Source organism: Heliangelus exortis, chromosome 9 (assembly GCF_036169615.1).
Source record: "Heliangelus exortis chromosome 9, bHelExo1.hap1, whole genome shotgun sequence".
Taxonomy (NCBI): domain Eukaryota; kingdom Metazoa; phylum Chordata; class Aves; order Apodiformes; family Trochilidae; genus Heliangelus; species Heliangelus exortis.
This window is the reverse complement of record NC_092430.1, coordinates 1,985,337-2,002,805: the sequence shown is the minus strand read 5'-3', so window position 1 is coordinate 2,002,805 and position 17,469 is coordinate 1,985,337. Positions and strand designations below refer to the sequence as shown.

The 17,469-nt window shown below is 39.7% G+C and overlaps 1 protein-coding gene across 9 annotated transcripts in view; it reads right to left on the bottom strand.

The window, feature by feature from the left end:
* The window catches only part of FARP2 (FERM, ARH/RhoGEF and pleckstrin domain protein 2), a 77,421-nt gene that overhangs the window by 18,282 nt on the left and 41,670 nt on the right, over positions 1-17,469 (bottom strand). For all 9 annotated transcript variants that reach the window (XR_011727360.1, XR_011727361.1, XR_011727362.1 and 6 more), the window contains exons 12-15: positions 16,464-16,521; positions 15,534-15,774; positions 1,566-1,744; positions 1,278-1,367 (exon numbers count right to left, since the gene is read on the bottom strand). Coding sequence is in view for 6 of the 9 variants with exons in the window: in XM_071751672.1 (XP_071607773.1) it covers positions 1,278-1,367; positions 1,566-1,744; positions 15,534-15,774; positions 16,464-16,521 (568 nt within the window). In the remaining 3 variants the exon portion in view is untranslated. The remainder of the gene's footprint in view (positions 1-1,277; positions 1,368-1,565; positions 1,745-15,533; positions 15,775-16,463; positions 16,522-17,469) is intronic.

The following is a 17,469-nucleotide window of genomic DNA, read 5'->3' as shown; positions in this document are numbered from 1 at the left end:
TCCCCAAATGCAAAACTCTACACTTCCCCTTGTTGAATTTCATCATGTTTCTCCCTGCCCAACTCTCCAGCCTCTCTAAGTCTCTCTGAATGGCAGCACAGCCTTCTGGTGTGTCAGCCACTCCTCCCAGCTTAGTGTCATCAGCAAACTTGCTGAGGGTACATTCTACACCCTCATCCAAGTCGTTGATGAAGATATTGAACAACACCGGTCCCAGTACCGACCCCTATGAAGCTTGTTATTGGCTGTGGGCACAAGTGTGTTTCTGAATGCAATAATGACATGGTTGGCAATGGCTCTAAAAACAGTGAATGCCTGAGTGGCTGTCACAGGTGACATTAGATCACTGCCCAGACTTCCTATGCAGATACTCCTATGTGGAACTTGGAGCACCATGAAAGTTACTCAGTAGATGGAGACATCTTGTTGCATGTCAAAAACTGTACTACTTATCATTCTCAATTCCCCAATTTCTGGGAGGGACATGAACATTACAAAAAAGGTGCTAGGCATTCCCCAGTCTTTTTGGAGAAGTGCTGAGAAGCCTGTAGGTAGATTTTGAATAAGATGGTGCTCACTGACCTCACAGAGAACACTTCCACTGAAGATATATGGAGTTAAAGGAATCAATTCTTCACACAATTAAAACAATAATTTATAAAACAGAACACTCAGTGCTCAAACCTGAAGTAAATTAAGAGAAAGCTCTTAAAAGAAGACTTGGAAACTCAAGGTGTTCTCCAACCAAAGACTCATTTGACCACTCTGGGTGAAAGGAGGGTAAAGAAAAAGCAGCCACAAAAAAAGACAAAGTTAAAGACAAAACAGACAATTCTCAAACACCTTAATGGATCCTTAATACCCTTTGCTACTGCAATCTGCTCTCACAGCCTGAAGGCAGAAAGAGAAAAGCTTGCCAAGAAAGACAGCAGAGAGGATGGCTTGATTATAAACAGAGCTGACGGCAAGGACTGCCATTGAAGATGCATGTGAAACATGTTGAGGTTGTCCCTGTTTGCTTTTTCCAGTGAAAAAGTTTGCCTGAGATATCAAAATGATGTATGATGTAGCTGCTGGAGCAAAAAGTCCAGAGAAGGTATCTGCTCTCCCACAGGACCTACAGAATAAGGAAGATAACAGCTACATTGCCCACGGATTGTGCTTTATTGTAGGGCTTTCTTCTCCTGTTATCTGGAAGAAATTCCAAGTTGTTCTAAATTACCAATCACAAACCTGTCAAGAAAAGGAAAGGCATGAAGAAAGTGAAAAACTCTTACCACAGTAATAACTTCCAGGTCCTTTAAATATGTCCGTTCTGTAGCAAGTATCTCCTTTGCTATGAAGTATGCTTTGTCAGTCGGGTAACGCTGAAACAACAGGGGTTAAAATATCAATACTCTATTTATTACTAAGCTCAAACCTTACATAAATTTCTCCTCTTGCCGTGTGCCAGTGGAGCAGTTGATTCTGCACGTGGTAGCATATTCCCAAACACTGATTTCACTATAAAATATGACTTAAATTTCAAGATTATTGAAATTACTTTCCTCAGGACATTTTCTTACCTTACGCTTCATCTCCTCATCCTCTTCTATCCTGGCACCTCCGGCATCGCTGAGGACAGGACTCAGCAGGGGAGAGGAACCCTGGCCAGCTGTGTTCAAGTTCACCTGAAACGTTGGGTTTGAGCTCAGGGGACTCTTCAGCACAAGGGAAGAGATCTGGTGATGGTCCACAGGGAGGCCTGGGTGGGAAGAGAACAAGAAGATGGAGTGGAAAAGGAGAGAAAATGGTTCTGAAGATAACGCGTCTAAGATGATTACTCACTATTACTGGAAACCATAAATGCAGCCACAGGTTATTTAAAAAAAGGCAAAAAAGAAAAAAAAAAGCACTTAAGTGAATATTTCAAAGGAAATGGAGCATTCCTTGCAACCCAGCTTTATGTGGCAGTGCAATCAGGGCAGATACTTTCACAGCTGTAAACAACATATCCTTCCCCTTAAATAATGTCTAGGGAAAAATGCTCAAATCTCACTGGATTTTGTTGATACTGCAGGAAAAAGAATGCAGCTTTTAAGTTTTCCTTTTTAAAGTAAGAATTACTTTTCACCCCAGGGAAAAGCTAGGACAAACTATTCAACCACTATTCTCCACTCCAGAAAAAAAAAATAATCCAGAAGGTAAAACTTGATAAACATACATTCAGAAATCAGGGAACACCTCCAAAACTGAACCAATGAGAGAGCAAAACATATTGCTATACACAAAGGGACTATGCAAGAGATTTCATTCCAGGTTCTTCTAAGTATCTGAACAGAACAATCTACTGATCTCAAAGGAAAACAGTTTTGCAGCACCGAGTATTAACTAAATGGACACAAACCTCTTGTACAGCAAAACTTGTCTGAAGCAGGGTAACACACACTGCTTTTCTTTAGGTTACTAATAGTTCATCTTTTCTTAATATTATTTATGGACTCTTTGGAGATTTCTGACATACAAGGCATCACTGCAGTGAATTTAAGTCTACAAACAGTAGCTGCTCTCCCCTCTTCTGCAGACTCTGCAGACACTCCTCAGGGGTTCAGTGAAAACTACTGCACAAGAAACTTTACTTTTTGGGACCAAACAAAGGCAATGGACATTCCTATTTCCCACACCATCCATGCCCACAAAATTCTTACCTAACATCTCCTTTTTTTTTTTTTTCTTTCTGATCTTCCTTATGATAAACAGACAAGCTCTGCCAGATCAGACAGCTGACAAGGGTGCTAAGCACTTCAGTATCTACCACTTCCACTGTGCTGCTCAGACCCTCAGCCACACTCACAGCCCTCCCAGAACACTTTGTTGTGTGCAATGAGCAGAGAGAGCAAGGGCTTCATCACCTGACGGAAGGCAAACAAAAATCGAGAGCGAAACCAAAACCACCGACTCATCTATTCCCAGGCTACTTTAAAATAGTGAATAAATGATTGAAAATAATAATAATAATAATAATAAAAAATCATATCCTGTGGATATCTGGCAGCTCTTTGACAACAGACACAAGTCATGGGTGCTAAGAGGAAGACTTGGGAGCTTTTTGATTCAGTCCGGGCAGGAGCGGCTGCTGCTCTTTGGCTCCCGGCCGCAGGACAGTGTGGAGGGAGCCAGAGCACAGAGTTTCACATTGACAAATGCAGGAAGCTAAACACTGCTGCACTCCCTCACCTGGAAGAGATTCAGATCATCCAGGCTGCAGAGTTAACTATTAATACACTAGCCAAGCACAGTCATTCTGCCCGAGCATCTTCACCCTTCCCCCTGCTTTTAATATTAGCACAGGAGAGCAACAGCCTCTGGCGTTTGTTTCACCTCCACCAGGAAGGGAAATTAATTTGAAGTTTGCTTTTACATGTCAGGGACAGTGAAACAACAGCTTGGAAACAAATACACTACAAGCTTAAAGGGGTGAGTAGCTTCTTTAAATTCTTGGAATTTAAGAGGATGTAGCAACATGTTCCACAGCCTGTGACTCAAATTCCTTCTGATTCTTCCAGACCAAACCTTCAGATAGGGCGGGGGCAAAACAGACAGAACTTGCTACACACAAACCCTCCTGCCTGCCTATTTCAATCAAGTTGGTCTAGATTTTATTACCTCCAAGAGGGGAAGACTGCCACTGAATTTATTTTAAATACCTGCTCAATTTGTATCTGACAGATGAACACCATGCCCATCGTGACTGGAGGGCACCCTCTAGCCTGCTGCTTGTGTCCCCAGAATGCAAACAGTAAAGAATTCAGGAAGGAGCTGTTACAGCTGCAACTTGGCACAGACTGTCAAGTTAAACAACAACTTCTGCAGAGGGATTTCCTGAGGCCAAAGTGACTTCCGAAATCTGTCTTTTCTAGAAAGGGCTACAAAAATGTTGAGGAGCAGCTTGGATTAGATATTTGTTGACATTTAAATGCTTGTTATTGGCTCAATAGGATTGCACATCTTGGCCAATGGTGCTAAACTATGTACTGAAAGTTTCCTTCTCACAATCCAACAGTATTTCTCCCCTAGAGCACCGGGGAAGCTCTTAGTCAAGCAGGTAAGATGTAGGGTGATTCTTTAGTCTCCTGGAGAAGGATGGAGAAGGAAGACTGTGCAACACTCAAAGCAGCCACTGACACTTTTGAAAGCCCTTCAGGTTAGGAAGCTTTGAATTAGGTAGAAATATTGGTGTGAAGATCAAAACTCAGGAATTATTTCCTCCTCCATCAAACTCTGGTGCACTGAGGTCCTTCCCTGCCCCGCAGGTGGCAGCATCCTCCACGGATACCAGAAGAGATTTCTCTGCCAGGAATGTTTCCACCTTCCAACATCCTCCTTGACACAGGAATTTGTTCTCTCCACAAATGCCCCAAACTGGAAAGCCTCACTGTCAGCAGGAGCCAGGTTTTTCCAGGCAATGGCATGGGAATTCAGTGATGCAAACCTCACAAGGACAGCTGCGCGCTCTACCTGACAAATTCCTGCTTTCACATCACACACACCTAAGCTTAACTCAATGCAACATCAAAATATGCCAGTTTCCTGCAACATTCCACATACTCAAGGATCTTTAAGAACACTAATGCTTTTTAGTTAATTACTCTATGTAGCTGTGATCATGTATCCTCAAGCAAAAAACACGAGTTTCATAAAAAGACCAGCATGCATATAATTGAAAAAAATTCTTGAAAATAGTCAAGTCTACCTGTAAAACACTGCAAAAACACAGTAGTTTGCAGGAGCACAGCTATGGACAGACTCCAGTGAGGATGCTTATCTTTCACAGCTACTGTATAATGTTGTCAATTTGTTTTATTAGTGTTTATGCTGCCTCTTCTTTTGTTGAGGTATAAAAAGGTCAGAGCCTCTAACATATAAGACTATGACCCAATATAAAAGTTTGGCTACTCAAGTTTTTACTGAGAGAACCTTCAGTGTATTCAGATGTGAAGGTTCATATCCAAATTTTAAAAAGAAATACATTGGGAATATTACAGAAGTAATGAAAAGTTCATCCTGGGATTACAGAACAACCTCTAAGCCAGCTGCTGTAACCATGACCTTACCTTGAATTGTCTTCAAGAGTAATGGAATTCCATCCCTCTAACTGACACTATTACAGTTTGGGGTTCTTTTTTCTCACTATCAATTTGTCAATTTGTTTTATTAGTGTTTATGCTGCCTCTTCTTTTGTTGAGGTATAAAAAGGTCAGAGCCTCTAACATATAAGACTATGACCCAATATAAAAGTTTGGCTACTCAAGTTTTTACTGAGAGAACCTTCAGTGTATACAGATGTGAAGGTTCATATCCAAATTTTAAAAAGAAATACATTGGGAATATTACAGAAGTAATGAAAAGTTCATCCTGGGATTACAGAACAACCTCTAAGCCAGCTGCTGTAACCATGACCTTACCTTGAATTGTCTTCAAGAGTAATGGAATTCCATCCCTCTAACTGACACTATTACAGTTTGGGGTTCTTTTTTCTCACTATCAATTTGTCAATTTGTTTTATTAGTGTTTATGCTGCCTCTTCTTTTGTTGAGGTATAAAAAGGTCAGAGCCTCTAACATATAAGACTACGACCCAATATAAAAGCTTGGCTACTCAAGTTTTTACTGAGAGAACCTTCAGTGTATACAGATGTGAAGGTTCATATCCATATTTTAAAAAGAAATACATTGGGAATATTACAGAAGTAATGAAAAGCTCATCCTGGGATTACAGAACAACCTCTAAGCCAGCTGCTGTAACCATGACCTTACCTTGAATTGTCTTCAAGAGTAATGGAATTCCATCCCTCTAACTGACACTATTACAGTTTGGGGTTCTTTTTTCTCACTATCACCCAATGTCACTCTGCAATACCAGAGAAAGTGAGAAAATAAGCAAGCAGATTTCTAATTTCCTACATTTTGTTTCCATGTTAGGGACAGCAGCAGGCAACACGCCAGGAAGATGAAGCTGCCTCCCAGTCAAACTTCCAGAGTAAAAAGAAATTGATACTTGAAAAATTAGGACTATTTGCTGCAAACAGAAAATGACTAAGAGAAGAACAACCTGCTAGATCACTTTCTTAATCACAAGACTAAATTTTACCACTTTGGTACTAAATTTTATCATCTGAACTATCAGGAGGCTCTAAATTTCTGTTGTCTGAAATGAGGCTGATGTCTTTAATAAACTACCAGACTATGTCCTTATATGTATTAAGACTTTTTTTTTTTTTTTTGGCAGATATAAAACAAGTTGAACTGAAGCTTATTTATACAACAGATAAGGGAGAGGATATTCCACACCTTTCAACTCCCACAAAAGGAAATTTGGGAGAGGAACTTGTATATATGAGTTTTAATTGCAACTTTTAATATTAAAAGTAGCTCTGGAAAATTAGCATGCTGAACACCAACATCTTATTTTTCTGCCTTTCCTCTTTTGCCACCCTTTTATTTATTTTTTTTTTAAATTCTAGTCTGTGGGAAGCATGCAGGTCCAGCAGGAACAAGGGAGGGAGGTGGGCCAGGTCTGGGGCAGAATCTGGACTAAAAATAAATTAAAAATAAATTAAAAAATCACTGCAGCCATGGTGATACTAGCTGGATCTGTCCATACTTTACAAGACCACTGGCTATCTGTTGTTCCAGAAAAAGAGAAGCACATAGCTCACAGCACTGTGGGGTTTTTTTGCAGATTTTTGCAAGCACCAAACAAGGACAGTTTATAGGTTTTGCCTATGATATTAGCATGCAGTAGCTTTTAGTAAGTTTTAGAAACAGACCTGATTTGGTTTAAAAGCATAATAACAGAGTAATAAGCTTTTGGTATCACTTTGCAGTTATTTTTCAGAGGGTATTTCCATGCTTTGATCTAAATTAAATCTCTACCCACAAAGTCAGATTTGAGAGCAAAGCTTGACAAAAAGAAATCCAAGCAACTGGTTCCATAACCTTTATGTCAGAAGGATCTGCACTTCACTTCTAAGATTCCCTTCAAAGATGCAACTTATTATCATTGCTGATAGTAACAACAACTATTATTACTACTTCTTTAAACAGATGACATTTTTATGTTCAGTGCTAATCAGAAGATGAGGGGGAGCCCACCCAGAGCCCCCCTCCTGCCCAATGCACTGCTGATCCCAACCACAAGCACAGACCAAATTATTATTTTGAGTGTGAAAGTGTCCTGCAAGGAAATGTAGGACAACTGAAACCCTGGGATATCTACAAGCTTCCTTATTTCAAAATATCACAACTAATATATTCCCTCCTGCAAATCTTCCCTTTAAAATAGAGAGGGTATTTGGGAGATGGAGAATCTCAGAAAAAAAAAAAATTAAGATATTTAATATTTAGTATTAATCTATTAATATTTAATATTTTAAAATTATTTAACATTAATTGTTAGATCATGTTTAGTAGAGCACTGGCCACATGCTGGGAATATCCTGGGATATCTACAAGCTTCCTTATTTCAAAATATCACAACTAATATATTCCCTCCTGCAAATCTTCCCTTTAAAATAGAGAGGGTATTTGGGAGATGGAGAATCTCAGAAAAAAAAAAAATTAAGATATTTAATATTTAGTATTAATCTATTAATATTTAATATTTTAAAATTATTTAACATTAATTGTTAGATCATGTTTAGTAGAGCACTGGCCACATGCTGGGAATATCCTGGGATATCTACAAGCTTCCTTATTTCAAAATATCACAACTAATATATTCCCTCCTGCAAATCTTCCCTTTAAAATAGAGAGGGTATTTGGGAGATGGAGAATCTCAGAAAAAAAAAATTAAGATATTTAATATTTAGTATTAATCTATTAATATTTAATATTTTAAAATTATTTAACATTAATTGTTAGATCATGTTTAGTAGAGCACTGGCCACATGCTGGGAATATCCTGGGATATCTACAAGCTTCCTTATTTCAAAATATCACAACTAATGTGTTCCCTCCTGCAAATCTTCCCTTTAAAATAGAGAGGGTATTTGGGAGATGGAGAATAAATAAAAAAAAATTATGATATTTAATATTAATATATTAATATTTAATATTTTAAAATTATTTAACATTAATTGTTAGATCATGTTTAGTAGAGCACTGGCCACATGCCCCAGTGAAACCATTTGGACCTGTGCAGTGACACCTACAAGTGACAATGTAGGAGAGTCACAGGTTGATGGGTACCTCCAGGATCCAGCCCTTCTCCCACCAACTTCCCCAGCTTGCAAAGCCTACACTATTTGCAGGAAAAAACAAGTATCTGTGGTTATAGACTGCAACTTCTAAATGCTTATACTGTCACACTGCTAAACAGGTTTCTTTAGGCTGTACTGACAGCTTTGACCTGTTGGTGCTCAAACCAAAAACCTTGCACAAACCTGTTTGCAGCATCACTGAAATGAATTGTCAGTTTTTAACCTAAATCAATTATTTATTTCAGGTACACATTTTCCTTAAATCTACGTAAACTTGGTTTAACTTTGAAGGAGTAACAATCAAATCCAAGTTAATCAAATTCAATCCCTGTAATAAAGTCACAGGATGTGCTATGTTCTAAAACCTTCAAAAGCAAGTCAGAGGCAATGCTACCCAAAAATTCTTCCTTAGCACTGGTTTGGAGTGAGTGTTCTCATTGTTTTATATATATTAGCAAACATAGTATGGAGAATATTTTGTTTTTCAAATATCAAATCAAACTAGCCCAGAAAGCTGTTCAGTTTTACTTATTCAAGTACTACTGACTTTTTTTTTTTTTTTTTTTTAAGCAAGTGCCTATGTGATTCAGGGAAAGAATTTAACCCAGATATTGCTCACAAACTTCTGAAGGAGAACTTTCAACCTAGAAAATATGCAATTGCCTCCATACCCTATGTTTACAGTAAACAACAGGCTCCTAATAAAAATATAGAGAAGAGAGTTCAAGGGTCATACCCAGTTTGAAAAGAAATGTCTCCACAATGAACATAAATCCTACAAGGAAATCTGAACTTTTATGGTCCCATTTTTATCACAAGCAAAAGAATTGCATAGAACAGTAATTTGAGAACCACACACTGATATTTGCCCCAGTTGTGCTCTACTTGCAACAAAGGTGAATAAGAGGAAAACTGCCTGAATCAATCCAGTAATAAAACTCTTAAGATGCCTTGGCTAGGAGAACAAATATTTATTCTATTTCAAACACAAGGGTAACGAAAAATGAAGCTAAAAAGCCCGTGTTGTCATTTATATAAAAGGTTTCCTTATTTTATTGCATAAACAATTAAAATTATTAACTAATACAAATGTGTAGGGTCATAGCCAGAAATCTGAACAGACACAAAGTTATTAAAAACCTGTAACGAAAACATGTAATTCAAGAAAACATTTACTGTATGAAAGATAAAAGTTCAAGAGATGAATTAAGAAATTCCAGCCCTCTTTGTTTTCTTAACTGAATCCTTACCTGAAAGGAGTAGCACCTTATTTAACTGGGGAGTAACTCTTAACCAAGGCATGAGTACCCCTGTACCTACTGCCAAACAGGCATTTTGTGTTTCTTCCTGCCCTGCAGGGCTGTCACAAGCTGTGCTCTCAGCTGCAACAGCAGAATATTGTGAGCCTTTGCAAAATTCATAGCAACACCTTCCCCACAAACCAGGGCCAATTACCCATGCTCCAGATTTGAAACCTGCAAAAAAAAAAACAACCTACAGCTCACCTGGTGGACTAATGCCACAATAGCCCAGAAGCAGATAATAAATTAAGTGGATTTTATGATACACGTTTGGAACTGTAAAGTCTCCCCACATTTATGCAGAGGCTGCAGATGTCTGATTTCAGATCTACTAAACACTGCAGGTTAATGACAGCTACAGTGAAAATTCTATTATCTAGGGATTCATTCCATCAACACCAAATAATCATGGCTTAGGACTTTTTGCAAAATGACAATAATGGGAATGACTTACCGACAGGTTGGCACCAAACAGCATTAAATTCTCATGACTTTTATTAGTATCCCCACAAAATCCTACCTTAAAGATTTGCCAACTAAGCAAAGACTGACACCACCAAAAAACCCAACAAAAACAAGTAATGCCAAACCAAAACCAAAAAAAAACCCCAAACAAAGCTCCAAAATTTACTGGAAATTGACATGAAAGAGCAGATCAATATATCACCCTATTCCATCCTAAGATAATATATGTTAAGTTCTGGGAAACATAAAGCACATATTACTTGAATAACTAAGGACTATTTTCAAATTACAAAGTCTACATACATAGATAATACAGACTAGTAAACTTTACCAATGTTTACCCAGGTGGTGGATACATCAGGGAATATTCTATGACCCACGTTTTGTGCAAATTAAGAGTTCCACTAACTGCACACACAAGATGAAAAACATTCTGCTGTAGTGCTCTCCATTTATACACATTGAAGCACAGAACACTTGTGAGCGTGCACATACAGCACTAGAGGTGCAGAATAATTTCCCCACTCAAGACACACATTTCTTAGTGTCTTTTTGTCACACTGCAAACGTGCAAGCTGAGTACTGCAAGAGGGGAAAACCTATCAACCTAACTCATTTTGAAAAGCCACAAATATTGACATAGCTTCTACTTGCTCAAACAGGAAGAGAGAGAAGTGGAAGGATGGAAAACAACCCTGTTTCACTGAGGAGCAGGAGCAATGGCTTCAGCATTCTCCCTTTGCTAAGCTAGTGCTGCAACAGTGGGTGGATGCACAGTCTGAAGCAGCAGAGCAAGTCTGGAAACTCCTGTGGTTCTCCACAGGCACTAAAACCTGTAGATCAACTAGAATGTAAGTACCTTTTTATGGTCCACCCAGCCTCCCACAGAGGGGGGCAGAAAGTAAACATGAGAGAACGTACCTGCAAGAAATTACACTGTTGGGAGGAGGAGAGGATGACCACTTACTTGCCAAGGACAAATGAAGGTCTGCACCTAGGCTTTCATCTGCTCCTACCACAGCTCCTCAAACGCCTTCTTCTCAGGGTGAGCATGCATGGGACATTCAACACAGAACTTTAAATTTTTTCCTATGTAATCTCCCTCCTAGTTCATGAAATTTCCACAGCAGCTTTGGCTGCTCAGGGTCCACAAGGATCCCAGGTTCTTGGTTATTTGGCCAGAACCAATTCATCACCAGCTGCCAGCATACTACTCACCTTCTTGAAAAGAAAAACTGTTGTGTGGTCACGAATAAAACCAGTTATGAGTACTGGGAACTATGTTTTAGTAGCATCACCACTGTAAAAAGAAAACAAAACAGACTGCAAGGAGTAACACTGGAAGCTTAACAGCACCCCTGGTTGTTGGGACACAGCCACACTGACCTGAGGCTCACCAGTTCCCTTACACTGCACAAAGACACTTCCTTCTCTCACCTTCTCCTGCCACCTCAGGAGACAGCTGGAGGAGAAAAGCACCTGTGGCATGGCTCTAGTGCAGTAAAAAATAACAAGTGGTGCTCCAGTTCACTGTGAAGCACTGAGCCAGCCTGTTCCCTTGAAGGCAAACTGCTTTTCTCTCCATTTATACTGGAATGTGAATCTGAACTTGTCCCTCTGGAGAATACGAAGAACCTTTCTCATGGCTTTCCTGCTATAAGAAATTTTTATGAATTAAATTCCCTCCTCTTTTCTGCCTACCTCGGAAACCACAAATAAAATGACAGAGCTATGCACACAACTATGTCCTCATCTAGCTTTGAAGAGCTTTTGAGAGGAATCACAAGAGCTACATGCTATCAATTAGCAACAGCACAGATAGACCTAGCAGGCCCCACAGGCATGGGCAGCAGCACCTCATTCTCCTACAACCTGCATTACACCATGGAGTGCAATCCCAGACAGGGATATCAGCCCAGTCTTGGCACAAGCATCCCAAATCCCAGGATGCACAGACTGTCTGGAGGATCTGAAGGATCAGTGCTCCTGCTGATGCCTGCAACCAAAAACCTTCATCTGACCATCATACCCAGGTCAAAGTTCCCCCACTGGACCACTCTGTCCTCAACTGTGGATCCATGCTCTAAAGCTCAAGGACTGAGATGCTAGTGACTCCCATTCCTTTGCAAAACAAAAGGGGCATTACACTAAGACTATTATAACTTTTTTATTTATTTTTAAAATCTCAAGCCTTCTCTCAGGATTGACAAGCACCTTTAATTGACAATGCAGGCAGCTTTTTTCCTAAGATCTTTTGAAAATTTAGAGATTTTAGTTGGATTTATTATTTTTTACTTTGAGAAATTCTGTAACATTTAGAGAGAATGCTTGTGATTGAAGCAAAGAACATAAAATGGAGGCAGATGTGGTTCTGTGGAAATAGCTGAATCAAGATTCTTTTCTTAAAAGATAAATCACACAACCTTCCTCTAAATCTTTAGATAGAGGTATTTGTTCCACCACCTGTAAGAGAGTTTGCAAGCAGAAGTATTTTTTTCTGATTTTCTTTTTTCAATCACATAGTTGTGGGAAGGAAACCAGACCAACTGCCTAGAAATATATACTTCAAGGTACCAGTTCTGGACACAACTGAAGACCTCCTCCAAGTGCTTATTTAGAAATGTCCCATTACACAGCCACAACATCACCTCCACAGCTATGAATGAAGGCACACAATAAGCCAGAACACACATTCAACAGAAGAAAAAAATAAATGTAGCACTTACAAACAAAAAAAAAAAAAGAGCAACCAAACTGCTGCACATTCCTATAGGTCCAAACTAATACTTGGTTTTAAAATGTGCTTTCATTTTCTGTGCCACTGGCAAAGGAGACAGGTTTCTCATGGAACAGCAGTGGTTCCACTCCAACACAGTAACTACAACAGGAGGAAGTGCTGTGAAGAACTTTGGTAAAAATTGCACGAGAAAAAAAAAGGATGACTGAAGGAGGTATTGACTCCTTCTTTTCTACCATAGCTTCAAATTTTAATTAGCAGAATTTTAAGAAATACTGGTATTTTTAAAAAATGTTTGAGTAAAGAATGAAGGTCTTTTAATGATGCATCAAGACCACAGTTAAGAAAACTGATACAAGTGATATCCAGTGAAGTTTTGCTTGGAACTGTAAGCTGCTTATTTTGGAGGTGTTGATTGTCCTTGTGCTGCACTTGCTCCTGGAAACCACAAAGGACTCCAAACTGGCCAAGAGGGAAGCCCCACAATCAATTGGCTGAGGGAGATGATGCTTTCCATCACAAGGCTTCAGTCAGGTGTTATGTATTTCACCTTCTTGCTTGTACAGAAGCAAAATGCAATAAAAAATGCCATGACAAGGCCAAGGACAGAATTTCATGCCTCAGTTTCAGACTGGAAGGATGTTTCACAGCTTTTACTGTTTCACCTCAATAAATGATGCTGAATTAAATGTGGCCAGTTCAGTAAACTTTCCCATAACTTTTAAAAATTTACAGATCAAGTCTCGTATCAAAGTCAACCCACTGAAAAAAAATGCATAAAGCAGTGAAGCACTAACTGTTCTCTGCAGTATTCACACCTCCTAACATCTCACTTACTCAGACAGATTACAGTATTTCTCCAAATGCAGTTCATATTTTAAAGAAAAATGAAAGCTATTGTCAGGTTTACCACCACCTGTCCTCCAGAGATAAAGGACACTTATGAATTAATCTGTGAGCATTGTTTAGCAGTGTGATTAAATCAAAGAAAAAGGTAGGACAAGATGCCAGGGGGATTAAGAGCTTTTATAGCCTATGCATAGATCTCCATACTGCTGCAAAGCAGAAGGCTAGTGGTTTGCTGCTGGACTGCTGAAGGCACTTTGAAGCCAGAAAACACAGTGATTGTCTTCACAAGAAGTTTTGGCAACTGTTGTTTTCATTTGATAGTGTACACATTCCCTCTTCTAAAATATCAGGTAGATTATTTATTCTTCAAAACACACCACAGACATGTTGCACAGGTTGATATTTTAAAGCTTTCCTTCATAGTTGATTTGAACATTGTCCTTTTTTTATATTGAGGAAACAAGAAAACCAGCACCCCAAAAGGGGATTCTAAGTGCAGCACAGGAAAACAGCTTCTTTACTGGGTGTGGCTGCTTGTTAACAAGCATGTGCAAAAGTGACTTGCATTTGGATGCTGGAGGAACAGCATATTACATCAGCCCCCTACAGGTATCTTTATAGCCAAAGAAATCCTTCAGTAGACTGTGATTTGTTATGTCAGCATGAGCCAGCTGATGATACTTAACTTCCCTGAAATCAGTGGTTTTTCCTAGATGCAGTATTTTTCAAACATCATGGCCTGTTATAAGACATTCTGGATGCAGTGTGATGCATATAATGCAGCACCAAAGCTAGAATGCTTTGAGGGAAACTGAAGAGGTACTTTAAAAAAAAAAAAAAAAAATCAACAAGGTGATTGAAAATCCAGCCACTGGATTAAAGTTTTCTCGCTTAAAGTAACTGACATCACACCCTTTGGATCTGTAAACCTGAACAGCACAGAAACACCAGAATCAATTGGCATGTGCCTTCTCTGTCCAGTCGTCTTGAGTGAGATTTTTTAAATTATTCTGAAAGTCAATATCAAAATTTTCACTGGTGGCTTGATCAAAAGGGTTACTAAAGAAAAGGTTTACATCCAGTGGTGCTGCAGTTTCAGAGTCCCAGGAGTCTGTGTCTGTGCTGCTGGAGTCTTCCGTGGTGGTAGGTGGATAGCTCAGCTGCTCCAGCTGGTCAATAATGTCTGTGAACTGAAAGGCTGAGCTGGACTCAGAGTGGACTGAGTAGGCAGGGAAGTTGACCATGGAACTGGCCTCTGAGTGGTTGGCAGAGCTGTAGGTGTGCAGGGAGGATGTACCATTCAGGGGCAAGTTGTTGAGGGAGCTGCTTTCAGAGCGGTTGTTGACGAGCGAACTCGTTTCCGAGGGGCTCAGGAGGCTCTGCATCCTGCTTGCTTGGGCTTTCACCTCAAACAGCTCTGAGGTATCTGATGGCCTCTCATTGCCATTGAAATCACTCCCTTCTTCAAATTCAAACTCATCTTCCATGTTCATATCTACTGCTTCAGTTGAGTACCTGTCAGGGCTCGAATGGGGAGAGACTGGATTGTGCTCCAGGGCATCTGTAGTTAAGCCAGGAGACCCTGCCACACACTTGGAAAAATTGGAGCCCTTCAACTCTAGACCACTGTACACATATGTAAATGCCTCAGAGCCCCCAGCAAAAAAGGAAATTTCTGCTGGGTCATCATCAATAAATTCCTCTGACACCTGTAACTGCGAATTTGTCAATGTGAAACGAGGGGCCCCCCGACTACCATGCTGGTGGTCTTGTTCAGCAATGAGAACACATGTGGTAAAGTCATCCTCATCATTGTCATTTTTACAAACAGTGACCCTGCTCTCCTTACTACTCTTCTCTACATCTAGATTTAAACTGCAACCACTCTCAATAACAGGACAAGCGGGGTTACAGTTTCCTGCAACACGACCAAACCCAACACCTTGGAGCATGGGAGATCCAGGCTGCTGCATCAGTTTCCTCCCCACTTCTTCTGCTGGTGCTTCAGTGTTGTTTTCTGGGATCCTTGTGTATGGTGCTCGGGGGTCCAAGGAGGAAGGGTTGGTTTCTGCAAAGATGGGCAGGACAGGAGTAGGAGTGGCCGATGAGTGAACAGAGTGGAAGGGGGCAGCTGCTGAGGCAGGAGACCCTGGGGTTCTCAAGCCCTCAGTGAATGGGACACTCTAAGAGGAAAAAGAAGTAGAAAGAGAACACATAGAAAGGTTTTTATAACACATAAAACCAAAAGCAACATCCAGTTCCTGAGGCAGAAGGAATAGTTGCTTCAAAAGAGCCCACTTTACAGCAAACAACACATTGCATGCAGAAACAGCGCCCACAATAAGAGGCAAGATCTTTCTTCCTGAATTCTGCTAACTGGATGGAAAATTAAATCCATGTAAAAGCATCCGTAAGAGAAAGCAACACAAAATACCAACAGCAAAACCCTGTAATGCCTCCTTAACCTCTCCCATGTAAAGCAATCCCACTCAGTGAAATACTTGCTTCTTGCCACTGATTGTAGAAGGTATCTGTGCAATGAACTGAAGACTTCCACAGAATGTAGTTAACCAGTACCTGGAGACAAACTAATCCACTGAAATAATAACATACAAGGAAGTCTGACATTTTCTTTTCAGCTAAGATGAACTCTGGAAAGGAAAATATTACTCACTTTAGACTCCATTGGCTACAACTATCAAAACTCAAACCCACCACTACAAGAAGAGAAACCATGCATCAGGGACAAAGCCCAAATGGGAAAGCAGTTCCAGAGAAATGGTTGACTCAGACCACCTTTCCTTCACCATCAGGTTGGGAAGCTGAGTACCAGATGCCCTGGCTGCAACATCCAGAGTGCTGCAGAACTGACCTGCTTTGGCACATCAGGGTTTGAAGCACGAGTGGATGCTCTGGCTTTGCTGTGCCTCCTGCAGAACAGAGAGCATCCTGTGAGTTTCCAAGATATCAGTCAGCCCTCTCCCCTCCCCATTCAGCTACCTCCACTCTGGAAGCTAAAAGAAATGTCTCAAGATGTGTTTTATCACATTTTGTTAGTAAGTTCAGGATATAGATTAGTCACAAAAGTTGCAACTTAAACAACACAAGAGTAAGAAACACACAGAAACTGGAATAAAGCAAGATCCAGATCATTCACACCACTGAAGGGGAACTCAAGAGCAACCTGGGCAAAAGACTGGACTAAATAGCACACTTAGTTTAACATCTTCCTTTATCATCAGTACAAACATCTACAAATGAAAGGCTTCAAAACCAGAAGGAATTAATCTGCAACAATTTTACAAACTACTTAAAGTTCAGTCAACCCTATAATTTATGGCATATAAAATTCTACATTACACACCAAGAAGTGGTATATTACATCACAGTCATTATTAGATTCCATAATTTACCAGTAATTCTGTAATTACTATTCCATAATAGTCAATAATTTACTAGAAAATCAGTCTTTCATACAGAAATGGAGCTCAACTGGAGTCCAAGACATGAAATATTTTTATTAATAGCATGTGAATGCAAACTTCTTAAAATTCCAACTAAATTCCTATAATCTTTCAAAATTAAAGACTACGAAGAGCTTCCCAGGATGGTTTAATAATAATGTGTGTAATAAATGACCATTTTATAATGCAAATGTACATTCTTTATTTATTTATATGTTTAGAAATGAAAAAGTATTTAAGGTCACAGGTCCAGGCTTGCAGATCCCAAGTTAAATCATGTGCTGTGCCACTGGCTAGTGACATACAGACAAGTCTGCACTAATTTCAGTGAATCTTCAAAACATTCCTAACTATTAGATCTCTAACCACACGTTGTCCATAGACATTAAAATGCAATACTGAAACTTCTCTAAG